Genomic DNA, 21,603 nt, shown 5'->3' on the forward strand with positions numbered 1-21,603 from the left:
AACCCCTCCAGCCTTCCAATCACTACCCACTGTCAGTGAGGGGTGACGCCTATTTCAAGCCTCTAAGTGGGATCACAGCAGCAAAATGTTGGGAAGCAATGAACCAAATGGTCTCAGAAAAGCAGCTTTTCAATTCCCTTTTCCCGAATTCTTGTATGTCTAACCTTGAAATAAGGCCCAAAGAGACGGTATTAGCCAAATGTTTTGCCAAATACTGAGCTTTTTAGTAGCTCTGCTGTGACTGGCTAGATACTGAATTTACTGAAGTCTCTCATATCCCATTATAACAAGGCTGTCTGACAAAGGGTCAATCTATTATATTCCAAGAGAGGTCACTGCCTAAGGCGTTATGTTCTAGCTACACATTGTTTACCTTCCACATTTGAACTATTAGTTCTGCTGTTGCTAGTTTATTTTTCACTTGTATCTGTTCAGACCACCCTGGCACTATGTTTCCTCCTCAGCTGCATGGACTCTTTTCTGTTTGGAGCCTGGGAGCTCCTGTCAACCTCAGGATAATGTTAGGATACTGGGGAACTGGATTTAACAGATCAGCAGAACCCATGCCTGGAATTTGAAAAATCACTTGGAGAGAGGAAAAAGAAATGAGCACAGCATTTAGATAATGTTTGAAAGAACCCTGGCCAAAGAGAAGGTCATTGAATCTGCAAGTGCAGCAATTGTAGCGTTGTTATTCTAGCTATTAATTTTACTTATGGATAAAACTTGCTCCAAGTTTTTTTTTCAACGTCTGTCTGATTTCTGAGCCAAAATTCTGTGGGAAGTTATATAACACAGCTTAAGCACAGAGCAGTCTGCTCTCAGCGATAAAATCCCACCCAGAAGGAAGAAGGTACGGCTGGGAAGGGGGACTGGGGGAGAAGGGGGAAGGGAGCTTTCCAGGTGCAAGGTTATGAGCTATATTTCTCCACAGTGCATCAAGGCATGACGTCTTCGAGCACTCTTATTGTTTGTTTCAATTCGGTTCAGTTCTCTTGTAAACAGAACCAGTCAGACTGACTCTTTATTTTTTTTTGTTGTTCCAGACTCTTTTCTTTCTCTAGTTAGCAGCCCAAAGCAGATGATTTGCTTGAGGTAAGAAGCGATTTTGGAGAGATTGTGCAGAATAGTCTTGCTGACATGGTGCACAGACCTCCCCTTATACCAGGGAGTGGGTTTGAAACCGCTGACTGACACCGGAGAAGGTGATGTACAGTCTGTGTGCTCAGTGGTGCTGAGGTTAATTGCAAGCTGTTTTTCTTTTATGTTGCTACATTATTTCAGCTAATATGAGAAAGACAATATACAAACGTTGCAGACTATTCAGTAATGCCAAGGTAGTGTTGTACAATTCATATGAAACGTGGGTGTATGCGATATTTGTACGAAGCATAGAATATTTGAATATCACATTTGCAAAGTAGGAATATACTGAACAACTACTTAGAGTTCACTCCTGTTTATTTTGGGTTTCTTTTTCACTGCAAATCCAAAAGGGATTTCTAACTTCAACTTTGCTTTTATTTGTGATTAAAATGTGATGGATACATGCATGAAGTACGACTTCATTACAATTTAATAAAAATCTCATTTTTATCCCAGTCTTACAAATGCCATTGTCAACATAGATGGCCAATTTATTTAATAAAAAAGAACGTGCTGGAGAAGCTCAGCAAGTCAGGCAGCGCCTGAGGAGTGAGAAACAGCTAATGTTTCAAGTCCAATATTATTCTTCCTCACCTATAACTCTGAAGAAGAGTAAAATTGAACTTGAAACATTAACTCTGTTTCTCTCTTCACAGATACTGCCAGAGCTGCTGAGTTTCTCCTGTACTTTCTGTTTTTACTTCAGATTCCCAACAACCATAGTATTTTGCTTTTGTTTCCTGTTTGATTTAATTACTGTTTAATCTCGGCAATCCCTCAAATACTGCGGGCAAATGCCATTGCCACAGCTTCACAGACCTGTGATACAATATTATAACACTGCTATAGGAAATTAATTTAGAAACTCCTGGGATTTGACTGGAATTGTGACTCACCCAATACTCAAAATAATGTTTCAGCCTCTAAATATGCAATTCTTGGTCAAGAGGAATGTGTATGCACGCATGTCCATTCACTATGTCGGCAGTGTTAAGAAGGTAGATGTTGGCTGTTAGGCTTATCTTTGTGCTTGTCATCACTCTGCCACCTTTCGCTGAAGCTTAGTTAACATGACATCATCAACTGTGGGGTGGCACGATGGCTCAGTGGTTAGCACTGCTGCCTCACAGGTCTGGGTGGTCTTTGGGTGGATACTCTTCGGAGGGTTAGTGTGGACTCAGTGGGCTGAATGACCTGCTTTCATACTGTAGTGGTTCAATGATGATCTCAATAATATTTATTAAAACATGTTGAATCATTGACGAGTGAGCAATTACAATATTGGGGCCAAATTTAACAGTGTTGTAATGTTCTACTAGCACTGAGGCCTGTTCTCAATCTGCACTGCTCTTAGAGATACTGGTAAATTGGTCCAGGCCATTTTTTTCTTTGGTGGTTCCTGACAGCTGCCTGAAATAAGCACTGATGCACCTCCCATGCCCATTGGAGATCTGGACTCCTGAATGTAATAAAATCTGTTGGAGCTCCAACACGTATTTATCCAGGTCTTCAATTAATTATGCTTCTTAAAGGGGCCCCGGAAGGCTGTTCAGAAAAGGTATTTTTAATGTATATTTGGGAAGGTGCAGGAACATTCTTCCTGGTTCCCTGAAACGACAGCCTGCTGTGAGCCAAGCCTGTTCTCCTTCCCCAGTTGCTCCTTTTGGGCCCAATTGTTGCCAAATTAGTTAGACCTAGGGAGGTAAGTTGCGTCCAGGGCCACCTTTAGCCTGCGTAAATTGTCATTATGAGACCTGAGGATCAAAGTAAGAAGAGGGACATCATCTTTCGCACACTGAAATAATACACTGATTTGGGCGGCACGGTGGCACAGTGGTTAGCACTGCTGCCTCACAGCGCCAGAGACCCGGGTTCAATTCCCGCCTCAGGCGACTGACTGTGTGGAGTTTGCACATTCTCCCCGTGTCTGCGTGGGTTTCCTCCGGGTGCTCCGGTTTCTTCCCACAGTCCAAAGATGTGCAGGTCAGGTGAATTGGCCATACTAAATTGCCCGTAGTGTAAGGTAAGGGGTAGATGTAGGGTTATGGGTGGGTTGCGCTTCGGCGGGGCGGTGTGGACTTGTTGGGCCGAAGGGCCTGTTTCCACACTGTAAGTAATCTAATCTAATATAATTTATTCATTCCTGGAAATGAGGGCATCACTGGCCAAGCCAACGTTTATTGCCCAGCCCAGAAGGCAGTTAAGAGTCAACCATACTGGGTGTGGGGTCACATGTAGAGCAGATAAGGATGACTGTTAAAGAGCATTAGTGAATCATATGGGTTTTTCCAACAATCAACAATGGTTTCACAGTCAGAATTGGACTCTTAATTCTAGATTTTTGTTAATTGCAAATTCCACCAACTGCCATAGCAAAACTAAAACCCAAGTCCCCAGAATATTACCTGGGTCTCTGGATTAACAGTCCAGCAATAATACCATTAGACCATCACCTCCCCCAGGTATGAATGAATGTAACTCACAATGTATATACATTTGGGGACCCTATTTTAGAAGGAAAGCTATTGCCATGGAAAGTGTACAAAGAAGAGCTGGATGGTGTGAAAATTGGTACTTAATTTTCTGTCCATTTCTGTTGAACTTCTTTCCACTTGACAACTGAATCACACGTGCTTGACTCTGGGCAGAATTATCATGGCCACCCCATCTGCCAAGTACAGCATTCTGTTTCACCTTAAATTAAAAGAGAGAATTTAAACATAGCCAGCTTATAAAATCTGGAATTATGAAAAAGGTCAAGGGTGACTCTCTCAGTTCACCTCTGTAGTGTGTTTTTTTTTTAAAATCCATGTATGGACCAAGACCACAATGAGATCTGAAGTTACATGGCCCTAGTGGACCCCAGTGGCATTGATGAATAGGTTGTTACTGAATTAATGCCACTTGATAGTACTATCAATAACACGCTTCATCACTTTACTGATGTTTGAGAGTATTCCATTAAGTCATAACTGTCAAGCTGGATTTATCCTGTGTTTTGTGGACTGGACATACCCAGTAAATATGCTGCTTTTTTGGGTAGATGCCGGTGTTGTACCAGCAACCAGTTTTAGAGCACAGGTCTTCAGTACTACAGCCAGGATGTTTTCAATGCTCATAACCTTTAATATATCCAGCGTGTGCAGCCATTGCTTGGTATCGTATTGTATTACCAGAAGACTAGCATCTGTTGAGATGTTGGGATGTCATCACTTCTTACTGAAGAGGTTAAGAATGCTTCACCCATTGGGTTCTGCTATTGTTGAGAATAGACTGTACACTGTATTCTTTCTCAGAGTTATGGTTTAATTGTCAACTACATCTTCACCTCTTAGCAAAGCAACATTGCAGAACTTTAAACTGATCCATTGCTTGAGAATTGTTTAGCCTGATCTACAGCATGTTGCTTCCTCTATTTAATCACTAACCACGCAATCAGGATGGGATGTAGCATGAAAATGGAAGAGGTGGGAAGAGTATAGAGATAGCTGAAACTCTGACTGCGATCTTTAATCCTTATGAGGTGAAGCAACACCCTGGTTGGACGTCAGCTGGAGTATTGTTTACAGTTTTGGGGCACCACACTAGAGGAATACAGTGGAGGGAGTGCAAAAGATGTACATGAGAATTATTTCAGGGTTGAGACAATCTAGTAATGAATGAAGATTGGAAAAAATGGGACTGTTTTCCTTGATGTGATTAAGATTAACAGGAGATTTGATAGAAGATTTCAAAATCATGAGGGTTCTTGACAGAGTAGGATTGGAGAAATTCTTCCCACTTGCAAAAAGATCGAGAACCAGAGGGCACAGTCTTAAAGTGATTTGCAAAAGAAGCAAATATTGTTTGGGTGTGGAATGCATTGCATGGATTTATGGTGGACAAAGATTCATTTGAGGCATTCAATAGGGTTCGGATTATTTAAATAGGAACAGTATGGAGGGTTGTCAGGTAAGGCTGACATTGGAACTAAGTTAAAATGCTCAGAGAATGGATGCAGACATGATGGGCTGAATGTACATGAGAACGTACATGATGGGCTGAATGGCCTTCCTCTACATCGTAATAATTGAATGATTCTGTTCTTTAAGGAAGAAATGTATTGTTGCCAAAGTTGCCAACAACACAAACAAAATAAATGAAGAAGACATGATGAGGTTACAAAGAAACAAGAAGGAATAAGTAAGTGGCCAAAGTAATGGCAAAAGGAGTGTAATGTGGGAAAATGTGAGATTGTCTATTTTAGCAGGAAGATTAAAAATATTTATCTAAATGGTGAGAGAATGCAGAGGGATCAGGATGATGTCCTGGTGCCCGAATCAGAAAGGTTTACTGTGCAGGTACAGCAAGTAAAAAGGAAGACTAATAGGTTTTATAAGATGACTTGAGTAGAAAAGTTTAGTTAAAATTGATTAGACTAAAGCCTAGAAAGTACAAGTTGTCTTCTGAAGAGATGTTGGCGTGAAACATTAATAGGCTTGAAACCACTGAAGCTTTGAAGAGTAAGAGACAACTTGAGTAAAACATATAAGATCCCGAGGTTGTAGAATGGATGTTTACTCAAGTAGGAATGTAGAATGAGGGGTGACTGTTACACTGCCTTAGAAATATTCAAAGACTCTGCTTCCACTGCCTTTTAGAGGGAGAGATTTTCAAAGTGCTAGAATGTTCAGAGATAAAAAAAACTTCTTATTTACTCTGCATGGCCAATCCTTTATTGTGTAACAGTCACCCCTCATTCTACATTCCTACTTGACTAAACATCCATTCTACAACCTCGGGATCTTATATGTTTTACTCAAGTTGTCTCTTACTCTTCAAAGCTTCACCTCTATGACTCTATGAGACCTTGTGAAGTATACAGTGGCTCAATTATTAGTATATTTCCTAAGTTACACAATAAAGGATTGCCCATGCAGAGTAAATAAGAAGATTTTTTTTATCTCTGAGCATTCTAGCACTTTGAAAATCTCTCCCTCTAAAAGGCAGTGGAAGCAGAGTCTTTGAATATTTCTAAGGAAATATACTAATAATTGAGCCACTGTATACTTCACAAGGTCTCATAGAGTCATAGAGGTGTACAGTACGGAAACAGACCATTCGGTCCAACTTGTCCAACCGACCAGGTATCCCAATCCAATCTAGTCCCATTTGCCAGCACCTGGTCCATATAAGTCCTGCTAAGATTTGCTTTCCCAAAATGCAGCACCTCACATTTATCTAAATTAAACTCCATCTGCCACGTCTCAGCCCATTGGCCCATCTGGTCAAGATCCCGTTGTAATCTGAGGTAAACTTCTTCGCTGTCAACTACACCTCCAATTTTGGTGTCATCTGCAAACTTACGAACTATGCCTGTTATGCTCACATCCATATCATTTATATAAATGATGAAAAGTAGTGGACCCAGCACCAATCCTTGTGGCACTCCACTGGCCACAGGCCTCCAGTCTGAAAAGCAACCCTCCACCATCACCCTCTGTCTTCTACCTTCATAAATATGTATATAGCCAATTAAACACCAAGATAAAGGATTCTTATGGTGCAGTTATAGTGTCCCTATCTCTGAGCCAGGAGGCTTGGGTTCAAGTCTCACCTGCTTCCAGAGGTGTGTAATAATATCTCTGAACAGGTTGATTAGCAAAATATTTAAATTACATTAAACATGATGCTTCTTGTTTCCAGACGTCATGTTGTCTCAGTGCAGTGCATTCACAGGTGTATGACAACAGCAGCTATACCAATCTAAAGACAGTCATTAGACAGTCTTTCCTTAACTCAAACACTCCTGGTATCACACTTATCACGATGCATCCACCTCACTGCCCTGAAAAGTAACACACTGCTAAAATTTACATTTTTTGGGCTAAGACCAAGTTGTGTCCAGTTCTTTGGAAGGATTGCTACCATGAAGCCAAATGAATTTTCTCGCCATATTTTCCTAAACGCATCACATTAACTACCTACCCTACCCTCATGGTATCCATCACATCTGATTCTAGCCCCGTCTTACAATGCCATTCCCAGAACAACTTGCTACTCAGCAGATACCCACTGAAATTCTGGCATTTCTTAAGCTCATGCCATCTTTGAAAGGCTCTGTGCATTCAGACAAGTGTTGGCAATCTGGCATTGTCCCTCACCAGCAACATCATGACACCTACTGATGGCACATAGCTGGCATGACTGATCCTCCTTCACACATGCCACTTTGTGCCCTCACCCTAGACCCTGTGTTGGCACCAGGCCACAAACTTTGCCTTTACATTGCTACATCCTGTGTGAACACTGTAACCCCGTACTATCTTGTCCCCTGTGCCCACTGCAGATCTCTGACTTGTCTTTGTCCAGTCGGGGAATATTAGATACACACAAGCAATCAGACAATATCAAACATGAGTTTTTATTTACAGAAAGCAAAAGCAACCGCAAACAAAACCAAGAAAAGGCTGAAGTTAGCGCCAACAATTAAACCACATTTCCACATCATGACCAATGAATATTGTTCAATCCTCAAATGTCTGCTGCACCCAGTTGTCATCTGTTAGAAACGGGTGTTAGTGAGGTTCTGTCTGGAGGATGGCTCGGTCATCCACAAAGGCAGCTTTCTCACTCTTCCCTTTCTCCTCCTCATTCTCTTTCGGAGACTGCTCCTGTCTCCTCTGTTTCTCAGCATTTGTCATGTTGCCTGCTCAGATTGTGCTCAGCCCAGCATGCCAGGATGAAGCAGCACAGACTCTTCGGAACATTTTGGAGATTTACGCCACAGCCTGGTCCAAGCAGTGGAACTGCATCTTTATTAGTCCTATACTCTTGTCCACCATGACCCTGGTCGAAGCCTGGGCGGCAGTGTATCTGCATTTTGCGTCAGTCAGGTACTTGTGGGGTCATGATCCATGGTGGCAGTGGGTAGCCCTTACTCCCTCAGTACATAGCGTTGGGAGGCAAATGGTACCGCAATGCATCAGATACATTGTTCCAGGTGTTCCAGGTTTGAGGAATCATGGCAGCTACCAGGAGATTGGGCATACATCTCCAGCAAATGGCTCAGAGATCACATGGGCATTAATAGAAAGCCTCCCTTCCTGTTGATGAATTTTGCAGTAGTAAGATGGCCCTCTCAGTGCAATGTGTGTGCAGTTCGTGGCAGCAATGTACACCAACTGCCAGGTTCACAGTAGTAACATGCCAAGACTCCTGCAACAGAACCTACCAAACCTGCAATCTCACCCACCTGAAAAGACAAGGGCAGCAAATGTATAAAATCAGCACCACCGCAAGTTCTCCTTCAATTCACGCACCATCCTGACTTGGAAATATATCAGTATTCCTCTACTACCACAAGATCAAAATGTTGGATCTCACTTCCTAATGGCACTGTGTGTGTCCCTATACTCGAAAGACTGCAGCAGTTTCAGTCAGCAGCTCCCCACCACCTTCTCCAGAGTAACTCGGAGTGTAGTCTAACTTTCTGGCACAGCCAGTGATGCCACATCCCACAAACAAATTAAAACCGAATGAACAAAACCCTTACTGCTGTTTATAACTACTCACAATCCCTTCTGTGGTGCTGCAAATAAAAGCAGGGCACTTTTATCTGTAAACAGGCTGGATTATTCACCCACAGTCTGAACAGTAAAGGACTGAAAGTTAACATTAACATTTTACAAGATGAGAGATTTTTTATGAATTAATAAATGGAGATACAGGTAGTTCTTCTATAATGTGATGGTTGTGTTCTTGTGCAACCCCACATTATTGAAAAATCACAATTTAGAAACAACACTTAAAGCCTTGTCATGTGATCGCGCGACAATCAACACACGTTTTAAAAGTTTGTGCTTTAGAACAGCATTTCCAATTCGGCAATTGTGTTACAGCGAATTCATGTTAACAAAATGCACATTATAGCAGAACAACATTTATTCGTTCTGTGGGCATGGTGACTGAATGAGCAAGTCAATAGAGTTGAAAATTAGACCACAGGATTTTTGAATAGAGTAATTTATTTGAAGAATTGCTTGTATCTAATATTTTCCTTTGTCATCACACATAATTATTCTCTCCTGCATAATCAATTTCATAACTATTTTAATTTGACTAAAATAAAACACCTAAACTCACACAAAGTTGTTATACTAATAAACATTTGGCAAAAGATATTTGTTTATTTGCATTTGATTTACTTGTCTCAACTCTAGTTTAATTTGACTCTCAAATTTTACGGTATGATTTCTACTAATTATTCTCTACCTCCCACACTTTCACTCTTAAAATTGTCAGCACCAAAATTTATATCTACACCTAATTTCTCAGTGTTGGCTCATGCTCTGAATTTTACATCACCAGCATCAAAGTGAAACTGAACTATCAATGACTTTGTTTTCAATGTCACCATCTGCATTTTCAATGTTTGTTGAAACATTAAAGTTTTCAGATAGACCACATAGGAAGTTGTTCTCCTTGTATTAAAGTGAAGTGATTTAGTTTATGGTGATCCTATTCAGCTGTTCTATGTTTTCAAGACATGTTTTGATTTTTTTGTAATTTCCATAAGAATAACATTTAATGGGTTGGAGGTTCATTTAAAGGTTACAACTTGTTTTTGTGTAACATTGAAAGTGGGTCCTTTTCACTTTTTTCACCACAATATTCATGTATCTCTGATTTACTGCCCGTACATTTTGAATCTGACTCAGCTCTATGATGAGGACCAAAGTTGCGAACCTCTTTAAGGAGGACTTAGTCTCTTTCTTGTAGCTCTGGTAGTTCTTGCATTCTGTGGCTCTCAGTCAACTTCTTGCATTCTTACTCTGCCCTCTACACCTCCTCTTTCACTATCTGTGGCCTTTTAGATTTTGTCAATTTAATGCCTTTTTTTTCTTTAGCCTCTCTATTACTTCTGTTTGTTCATGCTGCCTGCCACTTTCCCTTTCCAAGTAACAACATATCTTGTTTCAGAATATAAATTATATAATACAAACCTACATGAAAAAAACAAATGAAGGAGGACTGAAGGTAAATTTTTATGATTTATGATGTAAATTTGGAACGTGTGGTTATGGTCGTTTCTGAGTTGCACTGTCAGTGCAGATACAGTCTAGGAAGAGCTACAGGATCCCCAACCAGAAGTTGAAAGCCTTTTGGTTGCTCAGGTTGTTAGATGTCAATCTTCCCATATCATGCCCTTCGATCCAAGGTAACATCTACTAATTTTGATTGAGATCAGCCAAGAACTTCGGAGGAGTTTATGACCAAGCAGAAAGACACATTTCACAAACATCAGCTTGATTCATCAATACTATTTGTCCTGCCCTTTCAGACATTACCTGGACTTGCTGCTGACATTACTGCTGAGTCCCCACAAAACAACTGTGTTATTTTCTGTCTTCTTTCCGTTTTTCATGATCAGGTGTACTCTAGATGTCAGGATAATTATGGTGTACTGCTGCAGAATAGCTGGCGTATTGCTCATCAAAGCACTTTACTCTTTTCAACGAAAAGTGGCTTCAGGTCCGCCCTACTCCATGTTTATTAGTGAAGAGGAACTCCTAAAATAACTGTCTGCTCATTGGAACCAACTGAAGTCTGACTTCAAAATACTAACTCTGTGGATTCAAATGTATCCATTGCAAATGTTGAACTTGCATTCAGCAACATTTGCATATTTGCAACTCTCAGTTCACTTCATATGAATCTTTCATTTTGGGTAGTGCACTATTATGAAACACTTGCAATAGCTGCCATTTTATGTTCTAACAAATAGCATGATTCTGTGTAATGAACGCACTCTGAGAAGCCAACCTATAATTCAAGGTAAAATATTTGGCATAATTTAATTCTTATACATTGTCAAATATTGCCTGCTGAATTGGTGTTTGTTTAATGTACAATAGCCATTTATTTCCTTTTAAATCTGTACTCCTAAATTTATCCCAAAAATCATTAGTGAACTAAATGACAAGTATTCAATAAGGAAATTGGCATTAAAAGCAAGATAATTTTTTCAAATGCCTTAACCACCCTCTATTATTCTATATTTGTTTTAGGTTAAACAGTGGTCCTCTGCTACCTTCTTCATCCAGGCCCAAACCTGGAAAGGATGTCACATATTGGAGACGAAGAGGGCAAGACTTCAGTGTTTTACTGGATTACACAAACCGTGGGGACTCAGGCTGCAAAGGAAATAATGTGACAAAAGATCTAAACAATCCAAAGGCTGAACAACAAGGGAAATGTTCACAAGATGTACGGCTGAAGAACATGCAACACAAACCAGAAGTAACGAGAATGAATGAGCAAAAAGGTTGGATGTCAGAATGTCAGAGTGTGACCGTGAAAGAGATGGTTGAAGACAAGTGGAGAATGCCAGAGGATCGTAAGTGCCAGAGCTTGGGGACAGAGGAATGGAAAGCGTCTTTAGGAAGACAGCTGTCTGATGGTGATGGAAACAAATTGAAACAGGGCATATTGCCTCATGTGGTTGATGGTGAAGAATTAAAAAGAGAAGGATTACCATACATAAAGAAGGAAAAGTCTCAGTCTTTGCCCAGAGTTATACCAGAAAGTAATAGTAAGGAATTTCAGACAGGTCTATATTATGTAGATATGCCTGGGTTTGACAGAAACAGAGTGGAAAATCAATTTTTGAAAGATGATCTTGTGTTGCAGGATAATGGCTCTTATTGTCATCCTAAATCAAGTACAAAGTGGACAGAAAATTTCAGGCCGTGTGCTCAGTTGCCAAAAACGAAGTTGACTAGACCACTGAAACCTCCTTCATATGAATTGTATCAGCAAATTAGGAGAAGTTCAGAAATGATACCCAATCTCCATCTACACGGAGAAACTGATGGGCAAGTGGCTCCTTTTGCCAATGACAGTGAAGCAAGTGTTGATACTAATTGCTGCCTTCAAGCTCCTGCTGGTAGCAGCTTGGAACCTCCTGTCTATGTGCCTCCCCCATCTTACAAAGCACCACCTCAGCAAAACGCTGGTAAGAAATGTTTTGAAAAAGTGCCTGCTTGTGATAGCACATCTCAGCCCTTTCAGTCAGTGGATACTGTTACTGATCAGTCACACTGGTGTTTAGATAACCAGGAGAGTGATCATGCTCAGCAGAAACATATCTCTCATGATAGCGGCACAAAGCAACATCTGCAAACCAAGAGTGTTAGTGATGATGTAGGTAAAAATATCCCTCACAAAAGACAACCCTATAGTTCTTCACATAACGGCTACACAGATGACCAAAAGGCTTTTGTCAAATACATACCATTTAATGATCCACGATTAAGACACATTACTATAGTGCAGTCTGAGAAGCAAAACAGTGAAGCCAATCATAAGTATGAACCGTGGAAAGCAAAGGACAATGTTGTAGATGGAAACAAGACATTTGGACCATCAGACCATTGCAGTGCCTTTTCTGTTCCATCAGGATCATATTATTCCACTCAGGCAGGCCTGAGGCCTATTACTGATACTATGACTAGCAACAAATGGTTTGTAGCATCCAAGTCAGAGATTGAGAATGGTACTAAGTCTGAACGTTGTTCTAAACCATATCTGGACAACCAGTTTGACACCTCATTCAAATGTAATTCCGGGGTTCTTTCAACCTTAAACCATCCTGTTAGTTATCCGCATTCAAATGCCAATTCTAAAGCAGAATCGCATGTGCATCAAGACACTGTTGAAACCATTACCCAGGTGAAGAAGTGGGAACCAGATTCCCAGAGTTTTGAGGCACAAGAGAAGAAACACTCCAAAAGAAGAATTTCAGAAACAATATTTTGTCTTGTTTCCGTGCCAGTTAAAACATGCGAAGAAGAGTCAAATGAAGATGTCTTTGTTAATGACGTGAGAAATGGGAGCATTGACACTATTCTGAATGACAGCACTGGAAACTTAACAGAGCAAAGTTTTTTAAGCATGTCTTCCTCCGACTTGGAATTACAAGCTCTGACAGGAAACATGATCTCAGAAAATGGGTTGAAGCGACCTGAGCCTTGGAATGAAGTTAGCAATAGACGTACGGTTAGCTATAATTTTAACCAGCACAGAGAATTAACAGCTTCTGGCTCTTGGCCGGGTGACCAGTATAGAGATCAAGAAACGCAAACGAGCTTCATTAAAGGTCCCCGTACCACTCGGTCATTCACTGGTGCTATGAAAAATATTAGAACACGCAGCCAGATTCAAAGTCAGAATGACTCAGAACCTGAATGCAGTACATTAATGCAAGGGGATAAAAGGAATGCAGAAGTTACAGCCATCAATGACCAGAAACGTAAGCTGAAAAACTGTTCAATAAATGGTCAGGCAAACTTGTATCCCTCTACTGGTAGTGCTTTCTCAAAGGCAGCTCCTAAACAGCATCAGGTCAAACACATTAGCTCACACCAAAGTCATGTTCACGGGGCTTCGAGATGCTCACAGAAAGAAAGTGGAGGTGGAAGTGTGGTGGATCAGTTGAAAAAGAGCAGAGCGGTTTCACAGACATCGTCAAGCAGTGGCAGAGAGGCAGTCGGGTTTGGTCAGTTCCTCTTGAAACCTGTAAGCCGCCGTCCTTGGGATGCAATTAGTGAATTAGAAAGTTTCAACAAAGAGATTCAGGAGCAAGAGGATCGCAATGTTCAGGGACTGCAGAAGGAAGTTGAAGACAGTGAGCTTAGTGCAAATCAGTCAGTACACCCAGACAATGATGTTTCAGACAATCAGACTTACCAAACACCTGAGTTGTATGTGTCTGAAAAATCATCAGTCAAGCTGATCAAGCCCAAAGAAAAGAAGGACAGCGGCAGTGATAAAAGTTGCTCAAATTACACTAATTTTACCCCTGATATACAGGACCGTTCTAAAAGATCTGCTGTCAATAACAAATTGAGCAGCCAGTCAATCAATCAATTCCAAAAACCCATCAATAAAAGAACAACTGATACCAAAAGTAGCACAATTCTAAATGTATTCACAACAAAGAATGCCTATTTCAGTAAATTAAAAAATGAAAACAATTTGGAGGACACCAAGAGCAAAAGGCAGTGTATAAACATCAATGGAGTTCGAACACCTATGTGTCAGTTAATTGAAGAACGGACAGAAAGCACAAATGATCCGGACACGTCTAACAAAGTGATGGTGCCAGACACCAAAGCTCAGCCAGCTCGAGAAACTGAATGTAATGACAGTATTGGAAAAATGTTCCCTCAGTTTGACAATGATCAGGGTCACTCAGAACCTATTCTGAACTCTCTAAACTGTCACAAAAGCACAAAGCCAAAAACTGACAACCTATACGACCTCTTAGAGCAAAAACCTGTGGAAGGAATTTCGAAAACTGAATCATTAGAAGAAAGAGCTGCTCGGATTTTGGGAATAGATGTAGCTGGAGAAGCCTTGATTTCTCCAGTGAAGAAGACATTACATCAGAATACAGGAGAAAATGAGACAAAACCTCCTTCTGATGTGGAACTGGGCTATAACGGTAATCATTTTGTGGCAGACAGGAAAAATGCTTCAGTGGGACAGACAGGACACATCGAGGAGAAATCTTTGGAAAGCAACAAACTTTCAGAATGGAAACAAAACCCTCTGTATGGAAGCTCAAGTGGAAATAATTTACATGAGAATAAATTGCTGAAGCATCTTGCTGAAAGTAACAAGGAGTCAGGGAAAAGGGCCATCATAAACGAGTTCTTTCATGGACCTTTCAAGGAGTTTTATAATTGGACTGACGCAAATTGCTGTCTGAGTGCAGAAAGCAAGGCTGTCTCTGTCCCAGGTGCAGACAGGAAAGGTCGAAATTCTTCAGAGAAGATTGATTCATTGCAAGGCAAACTCTCATCATCTCCCCCAAACCGAACAGCTCTCAACCGCTTGGCCAGAATGAAAGAAGTAGATTCGGTTTCCCGTATCAGACGTCTCAGCATCAAAAGTACAGGTTCTGGTGATGATTTTGATGAGGAAAAATGTAGAACAGAGAGAGGAGAAGAGGAAGCAGATTACATGTTGGCCAGACAGGAAGAACTCTGCACAGCAAGGAAGAGAGTCATATCACTGGACCAAGATTTGGAACCTATTGCATCTTCAATATCAGCTGATTCTGAGCACAGACAGGTGGCAGGTACGTCCTTACAGTACGTCATGCCTAAAGTCTTAGTACCTCAGAAACTGGAGGATGGTACTTGTAGAATCATAAATATAGTGATGAATTTAGTATTAACAATCTTAAGAAATTATTGTCATCCCAGCTGATGTTATTACTGGACATGTCAGATTCCAGAGTGAAATCGTGATTGATAGATCATGTTTTATTTGGTTTTAACTTGCTTGTTTTTCATATTGTTGCAGATTTGGCTTTAACAATAAGCAGTAGAATTAGAATCCCTACAGTGTGGAAACAGGCCCTTTGACCCAACAAGTCCACACTGACCGTCCGAAGAGTAAACCACCCAGACCCATTTCCCTAAAATATACATCTGCAGTCCTTGTTTTTACCTAATGCACCTAACCTACACATCCCTGGACACTATGGGCAATTTAGCATGGCCAATCCACCTAACCTGCACATCTTTGGAGTTTGGGGGAAAACAAAGCACCCAGAGGAAACCCACACAGACACAGGGAGAATGTGCAAGCTCCACACAGACAGTGGCCCAAGGCTGGAATCAAACCTAGGTCCCTAGCGCTGTGAGGCAGTGCTAACCACTGAGCCGCTGTGCTGCCTTAGTAGTTTAATAAAGAAAAGAAGAAATGTAGAATAAACCAGCTTATTTATGTATAACACAAATTTAAAGATTTTGAAACACGTGTTAACATATAATCCTGTTAATTTCTAAAAGATCCCTGTACAGTACCCAATGGCATTCCTTGTACAGCCCTTCCTGATAAAGGGCTTTTGCCTGAAACGTCGATTCTCCTGCTCCTCAGATGCTGCCTGACTTGCTGTGCTTTTCCAGCACCACATTCTCGACTCTAATCTCCAGTATCTATAGTCCGCACTTTCACCTTCTTTGTACAGTTCCTACATAAGAGAAAACTCACCTTCCTGAACACCTCCCAGTCTGAAAAATCTAATAAACTCTTCCTGGAGTTTTTATAGACCTGAGCTTAAATATTCTCAGCTTCAAAAGACCTCTTTGGGGTTTTAACAATATGCCCTTGATCTGGAACCATTACTAAACTCCTTACTCGAAGGTTAAGCAATTTTTAATGTCTATTTGTATCCTTTCTCAGGAACACTTTCACACATCCATCATCATTCAAGACTGAGCATAAGAGGTACAGTTAGTAAGTTTGCAGATGACACCAAAATTGGAGGTGTATTGGATAGCGAAGAGGGTTACCTCAGATTATAACAGGATCTGGACCAGGTGGGCCAATGGGATGAGAAGCAGCAGGTGGAGTTTAACTTAGATAAATGTGAGGTTTTGTGTTTTGGGAAAGCAAATCTTAGCAGGACTTACACATTAAATGGTAAGGTCCTACGGAGTGTTGCTGAACAAAGAGACCTTAGAGTGCAGGTTCATAGCTCCTTGAAAGTGAAGTCACAGGTAGATAAGATAGTGAAGAAGGCATTTGGTATGCTTTCTTTTATTGGTCAGAGTATTGAGTACAGGAGTTGGGAGATCATATTGCGGCTGTACAGGACATAGGTTAGACCTGTTGGAATAGTGCATGCAATTCTGGTCTTCTTCCGATCAGAAAGATGTTGTGAAACTTGAAGGGGTTCAGAAAAGATTTACAAGGACGTTGCCAGGGTTGGAGGCTTTGAGCTATAGGGAGAGGCTGAACAGGTTGGGGCTGTTTTCCCTGGAGCGTCGGAGGCTGAGGGGTGACCTTATAGAGGTTTACAAAATTATGAGGGGCATGGATAGGGTAAATAGACAAAGTCTTTTCCCTGGGGTCAGGGAGTCCAGAACTAGAGGGCATAGGTTTAGGGTGAGGGGATAGATATAAAAGACACCCAAGGGGCAACTTTTTCACACAGAGGGTGGTACGTCTATGGAATGAGCTGCCAGAGGATGTGGTGGAGGCTGGTATAATTGCAACATTTAAGAGGCATTTGGATGGGTATATGAATAGGAAGTGTTTGGAGGGACAGGGCCGGGTGCTGGCAGGTGGGACTAGATTGGGTTGGGATACCTGTCGGCATGTACGGGTTGGACCGAAGGGTCTGTTTCCAGGCTGTACATCTCTATGACTCTATGACTTCCACAGAACTGCCCTAGACTGAAAAGAAAACTAAATCCTTCTTTTTTCCAGCTTTGGGCATTTTCCCAACCTTACAAAAAACAAGCCAGGAAACATAGATCAAAAAACTTAAGGTTTTGTTCTGTGTATATTGCTCAGTCATAAACCCTCCTAATATAAACTAAACACCATTAGCTCTGGAAGGTACCTCTCCATCCAAGTAGTTTTAAAATAAATCACCATGGCTACAGGCATACTTACAAGTTAGTCATTAAAGTCAACAAGGCAGTCACTGCAATATGGGGAGAAAGTGAGGTCTGCAGATGCTGGAGATCAGAGCTGAAAATGTGTTGCTGGAAAAGCGCAGCAGGTCAGGCAGCATCCAGGGAACAGGAGAATCGACGTTTCGGGCATAAGCCCTTCTTCAGGAATCCAGGGAACAGGAGAATCGACGTTCGGAAACCTGAAGAAGGGCTTATGCCCGAAACGTCAATTCTCCTGTTCCCTGGATTCCTGAAGAAGGGCTTATGCCCGAAACGTCGATTCTCCTGTTCCCTGGATGCTGCCTGACCTGCTGCGCTTTTCCAGCAACACATTTTCAGCTCTCAGTCACTTCAATATGACTACCTGTTGAATAAGGAACAGAAATAATTGCTCCTGATTCACAGTAATATGGTAGTTATATGAAAAACAGCACAATTCCAATAGGAAATGATATCTTTGTGAAAGGGGTACTTACTATAATCAGTATTTGCATCATAACTGTGTCATGTAAATCATATTTCATCCTTGCATAGAATCCATGGGGGCTAAATCCATCAGCTTATAAAAAGGGAACATGATGCGTAATTAACCTATATTTGTGATTGAAATTCAGTTTGCACTGATGTTCCCTCTTAGCTGCATGGCTGCACATACATGCAGAGCTGAAAAGTGTGGCACTGGAAAAGCACAGCAGGTCAGGCAGCATCTGAGGAGCAGGAGAGTCGATGTTTCGGACTTATGCCCAAAACGTTGACTATTCCGCTCCTCGGATGCTGCCTGACCTGCTGTGCTTTTCCAGTACTACACTTTTCAACTCTGAAGTCCAGCATCTGCAGTCCTCACTTTCTCCTGCACATACATGCAGCCACACTGAGGGCCCACATATGGTAATCAGCTGACCCACAGCATTCACAGCATTTGCTTTCGGTTCAGGAGGTTGTTGCTATGTGCAGGCTTTAGAGATCTGCACAAAAGAAAAATTAATTAACAAGAATGTGGGTTAACCTTCCAATTTAGGCTGCTCATTTCAATTTTATTTGCTCAATTTCATTTGAATTTCGTTTTCAAATTTCATTTGCTCAACTTCTGCATGCTTGTGAGTCCAAATAGCCTTTATGTATGTCAATGCAAATACAGAAGATATTGCACCTCCATAACTGCTCATAAATGAGTTAATGAGAATGAAAATTTAGTCACTGAAAGCCAAAGTCTAACCCCTAAAAGAGATCACCACATAGTAACTGCCTGGCCCATCTAAATAGTCTGGATAAGTTTGCTTAGGTGGTGTATTTGACTGCTACTGCTATAAAGCAGAATGGCTTATGTTAAAAGAATCCAAGCTAGACAGGAAGTTAACACAATTGCAAATTTCACCATATAGTCATTCCTGAATATATGCAGCCTGGAGATGCCACCTTTGTTTTCAAGGAATGAATTGCTTCAGTGATTCAAGATTTTTCCTGGCTCCGAGTTAGCTGGGTATTCCTTTAATGGCAAGTTGAAAACTCTTCTCGTTCCTTTGCTGCCATCTTCTTCACCACTCCCATCTTTCCATCTTTATAGCCTTTTTCTCTCCCCATCAACCCTTTGCAGCCTTCTTCATCCAAATGCTTCCTCTTCCAGCTTCCTCCTCCCTGCGCCTCAGCCTTCTTCCCCAACATACAGCCCCTTTCTTCTCCATATTTATCCCACTGCCCTTGCATCTCCTTTGTCTTGGCTAAGTACATCTCCCTGAGACCCCAGGCCCAGTTGACAGGACTCCCATCACAACCCCTGCCAAACTCCAGACTCAGTCCACAGTAAGACCACTGACACACTGTTACAGCCATGATCGTAATTAGCTCAGAATAGAACCAAGCCTTCCCACCCCTCACTCTCAGCACCTATGAAAATACATTGTCAAGATAGTTCTTTTTCCATTAGTCATAGATATCTTTAAAAACCTGATATGCAGCAAGTTAATAACTGACTTGCTGTTGGTCAGAACTAACTCTGATCTGCTCCTGCCACTTCCCACTCCTACTCAATATTTTGCTCCATTATAGCTGATCATTTATTTTTATGTCAGCTTTTAGCTTGCTTGCCTCTGCTGCTGCCCCCACCCAGCCCCAGGTGCTTCTGACAACAACAATTTGCATGTATGTAGCACTTTTTAATGTTAAACTGCTCGTGGCACTTCACAGTGTTATAAATCAATGTGGATTACGTTATCCAAACACAGGGAACACCGAATGTTCTGGGCAGGAGGTTCTGGTCTCCAACTCAATGTGGATCAACATGAGGTGATATTCAAATGGATAAAATCATAGAAGCCCTACAGTGTGGAAAGAGACCATACAGCCCATCTGGTCCACACTGTCCTTCCAAAGAGTATCCCACCTGGATCCACCCTCCTACCCTATTCATGTAACCCTGCATTTTCCATGGCTAATCCACCTAGCCTGCACATCCTTGAACACTATGGGCAATTTAGCATTGCCAATCCACCTAAACTGCACATCTTTCGACAAGGACAAACCTTAACTCAGTTTCGCTGTCCACACATCCTACCAGACTTGCTGATTTTCTCCAGCATACTCAGTTTTTCCATGAGACATTTCTCCCAGAACCGTTTTTGCCAGGCAGCTACTGTTCAAATTGCCTGCTAAGTATCAGAATCAATCAGTGTATATGATATCAGTTAGTATAACGGGATCAACAACTATTCCTTAGTGTTTTTGTCTTCCACACAGGCAAGAACAACACAAGAGCATCACTCCAACATTTTCATTACAACTTCATATAATCCCTACTTGAACCTATCAGAGTAATCACCGTAATTTTCAATATAGTCATTCAAAACCCCTCTTAAAGAAGCATATTTAATTTAAAAGCAATTGTATTTTGCTGAAGTAGTCTTCAATTCAAAACAAAAAGACACTTTGCTCAATCGCTTGCTTCACTATACGGCATGCATGCATTCAGTAACTATAGCACTTCAGTTAATTGCTTTTAGTTTTCACTGGTACATATGAGGGTTAGTGTAGACTCGATGGACTGAATAGTCTGCTTTCACACTGTCGGGTTTCTTCCTCCAAATGCAGGTGAGCATAAAAGTCTACAGTGTGGAGGTGAAGACTTTCCATGTTGGTCAGCTCATGAGAAGGCTCAGTCATCTGAAGTCGGGTTTGTGGTTGCAAATATTTACTGTTAGAGGTGAGGTCTGACTGAGCTAACAAGCCTGTCTAAGCAAGACAGCCACATCGACTGACACCCACAAACTTGACCAGGGCAGGCCAGTGATGCTGAACTCAAAAAAATCTCAACTCAAAGGATCGTGTCTTGAGGTTGTACCCTTGCCCCGTACTAACTTTTAGTGAAAAGTTCTCAGATGTGTATATTTTCTTGGTTTTGAAGAAGATCAGTGAGCTGTTGATATCTGAGCTACTGAGTGTTGTAACTCCTTTTACATTTTAAGTGTGTACCCTGACACTGTGAAAGGGCAGTGCCACTGTGGTGCCAGTGGTGCTATATTGGTAGGTGCATGAAAAATTACAGATGTTGAAAGAAAGATGGAGATGCCTGGCACCCATCCTCCTGTGTGACAGGTCTGTGCAGTGCCAACTTTACAATGCCAACTCACACTCCCAGGAGCATGAAGCACTGGGCAGAGAGTAGGACACACCTGGCAGAGCTACAGCAGATCATTCATCCCCTTGTGACACTGGAGTCAGGTTCTCCTGAGCTTCCCACAGGTGCTGACCTCTGCAGCCACCTCTGTCCAGGGTGGACTCTTGTTGGCATCCCCAGGGAAAAGAGCTTCCGTTTTGTCCCAGACTGTAACCTTCAGGGAACATCTATTGAGGCATTGCTAAAGCATGGTGCTGCTTTTCCCTAGTCTCTGATATCTCCGGGGGTGGGTGGAGATGATGAGCAGAGAGTGAGTGATGCTCCCAAATTGCAGAGAGTGAAGTAATATATAGGTAATGTATAGGTAATGTGCAGTAATGTATAGGTGCC

General features: G+C 41.5%; 1 protein-coding gene across 8 annotated transcripts in view; it reads left to right on the plus strand.

The window, feature by feature from the left end:
* The window catches only part of jcada (junctional cadherin 5 associated a), a 235,614-nt gene that overhangs the window by 188,238 nt on the left and 25,773 nt on the right, over positions 1–21,603 (plus strand). For all 8 annotated transcript variants that reach the window (XM_087987475.1, XM_087987476.1, XM_087987473.1 and 5 more), the window contains one exon: positions 11,196–15,271. In XM_087987475.1, coding sequence (XP_087843601.1) covers positions 11,196–15,271 — 4,076 coding nt within the window. The remainder of the gene's footprint in view (positions 1–11,195; positions 15,272–21,603) is intronic.

Source organism: Chiloscyllium plagiosum, unplaced genomic scaffold, assembly GCF_037043375.1.
Source record: "Chiloscyllium plagiosum isolate Xiang-an unplaced genomic scaffold, Cpla_swu_hap1 HiC_scaffold_5, whole genome shotgun sequence".
NCBI classification, from domain to species: Eukaryota; Metazoa; Chordata; class Chondrichthyes; order Orectolobiformes; family Hemiscylliidae; genus Chiloscyllium; species Chiloscyllium plagiosum.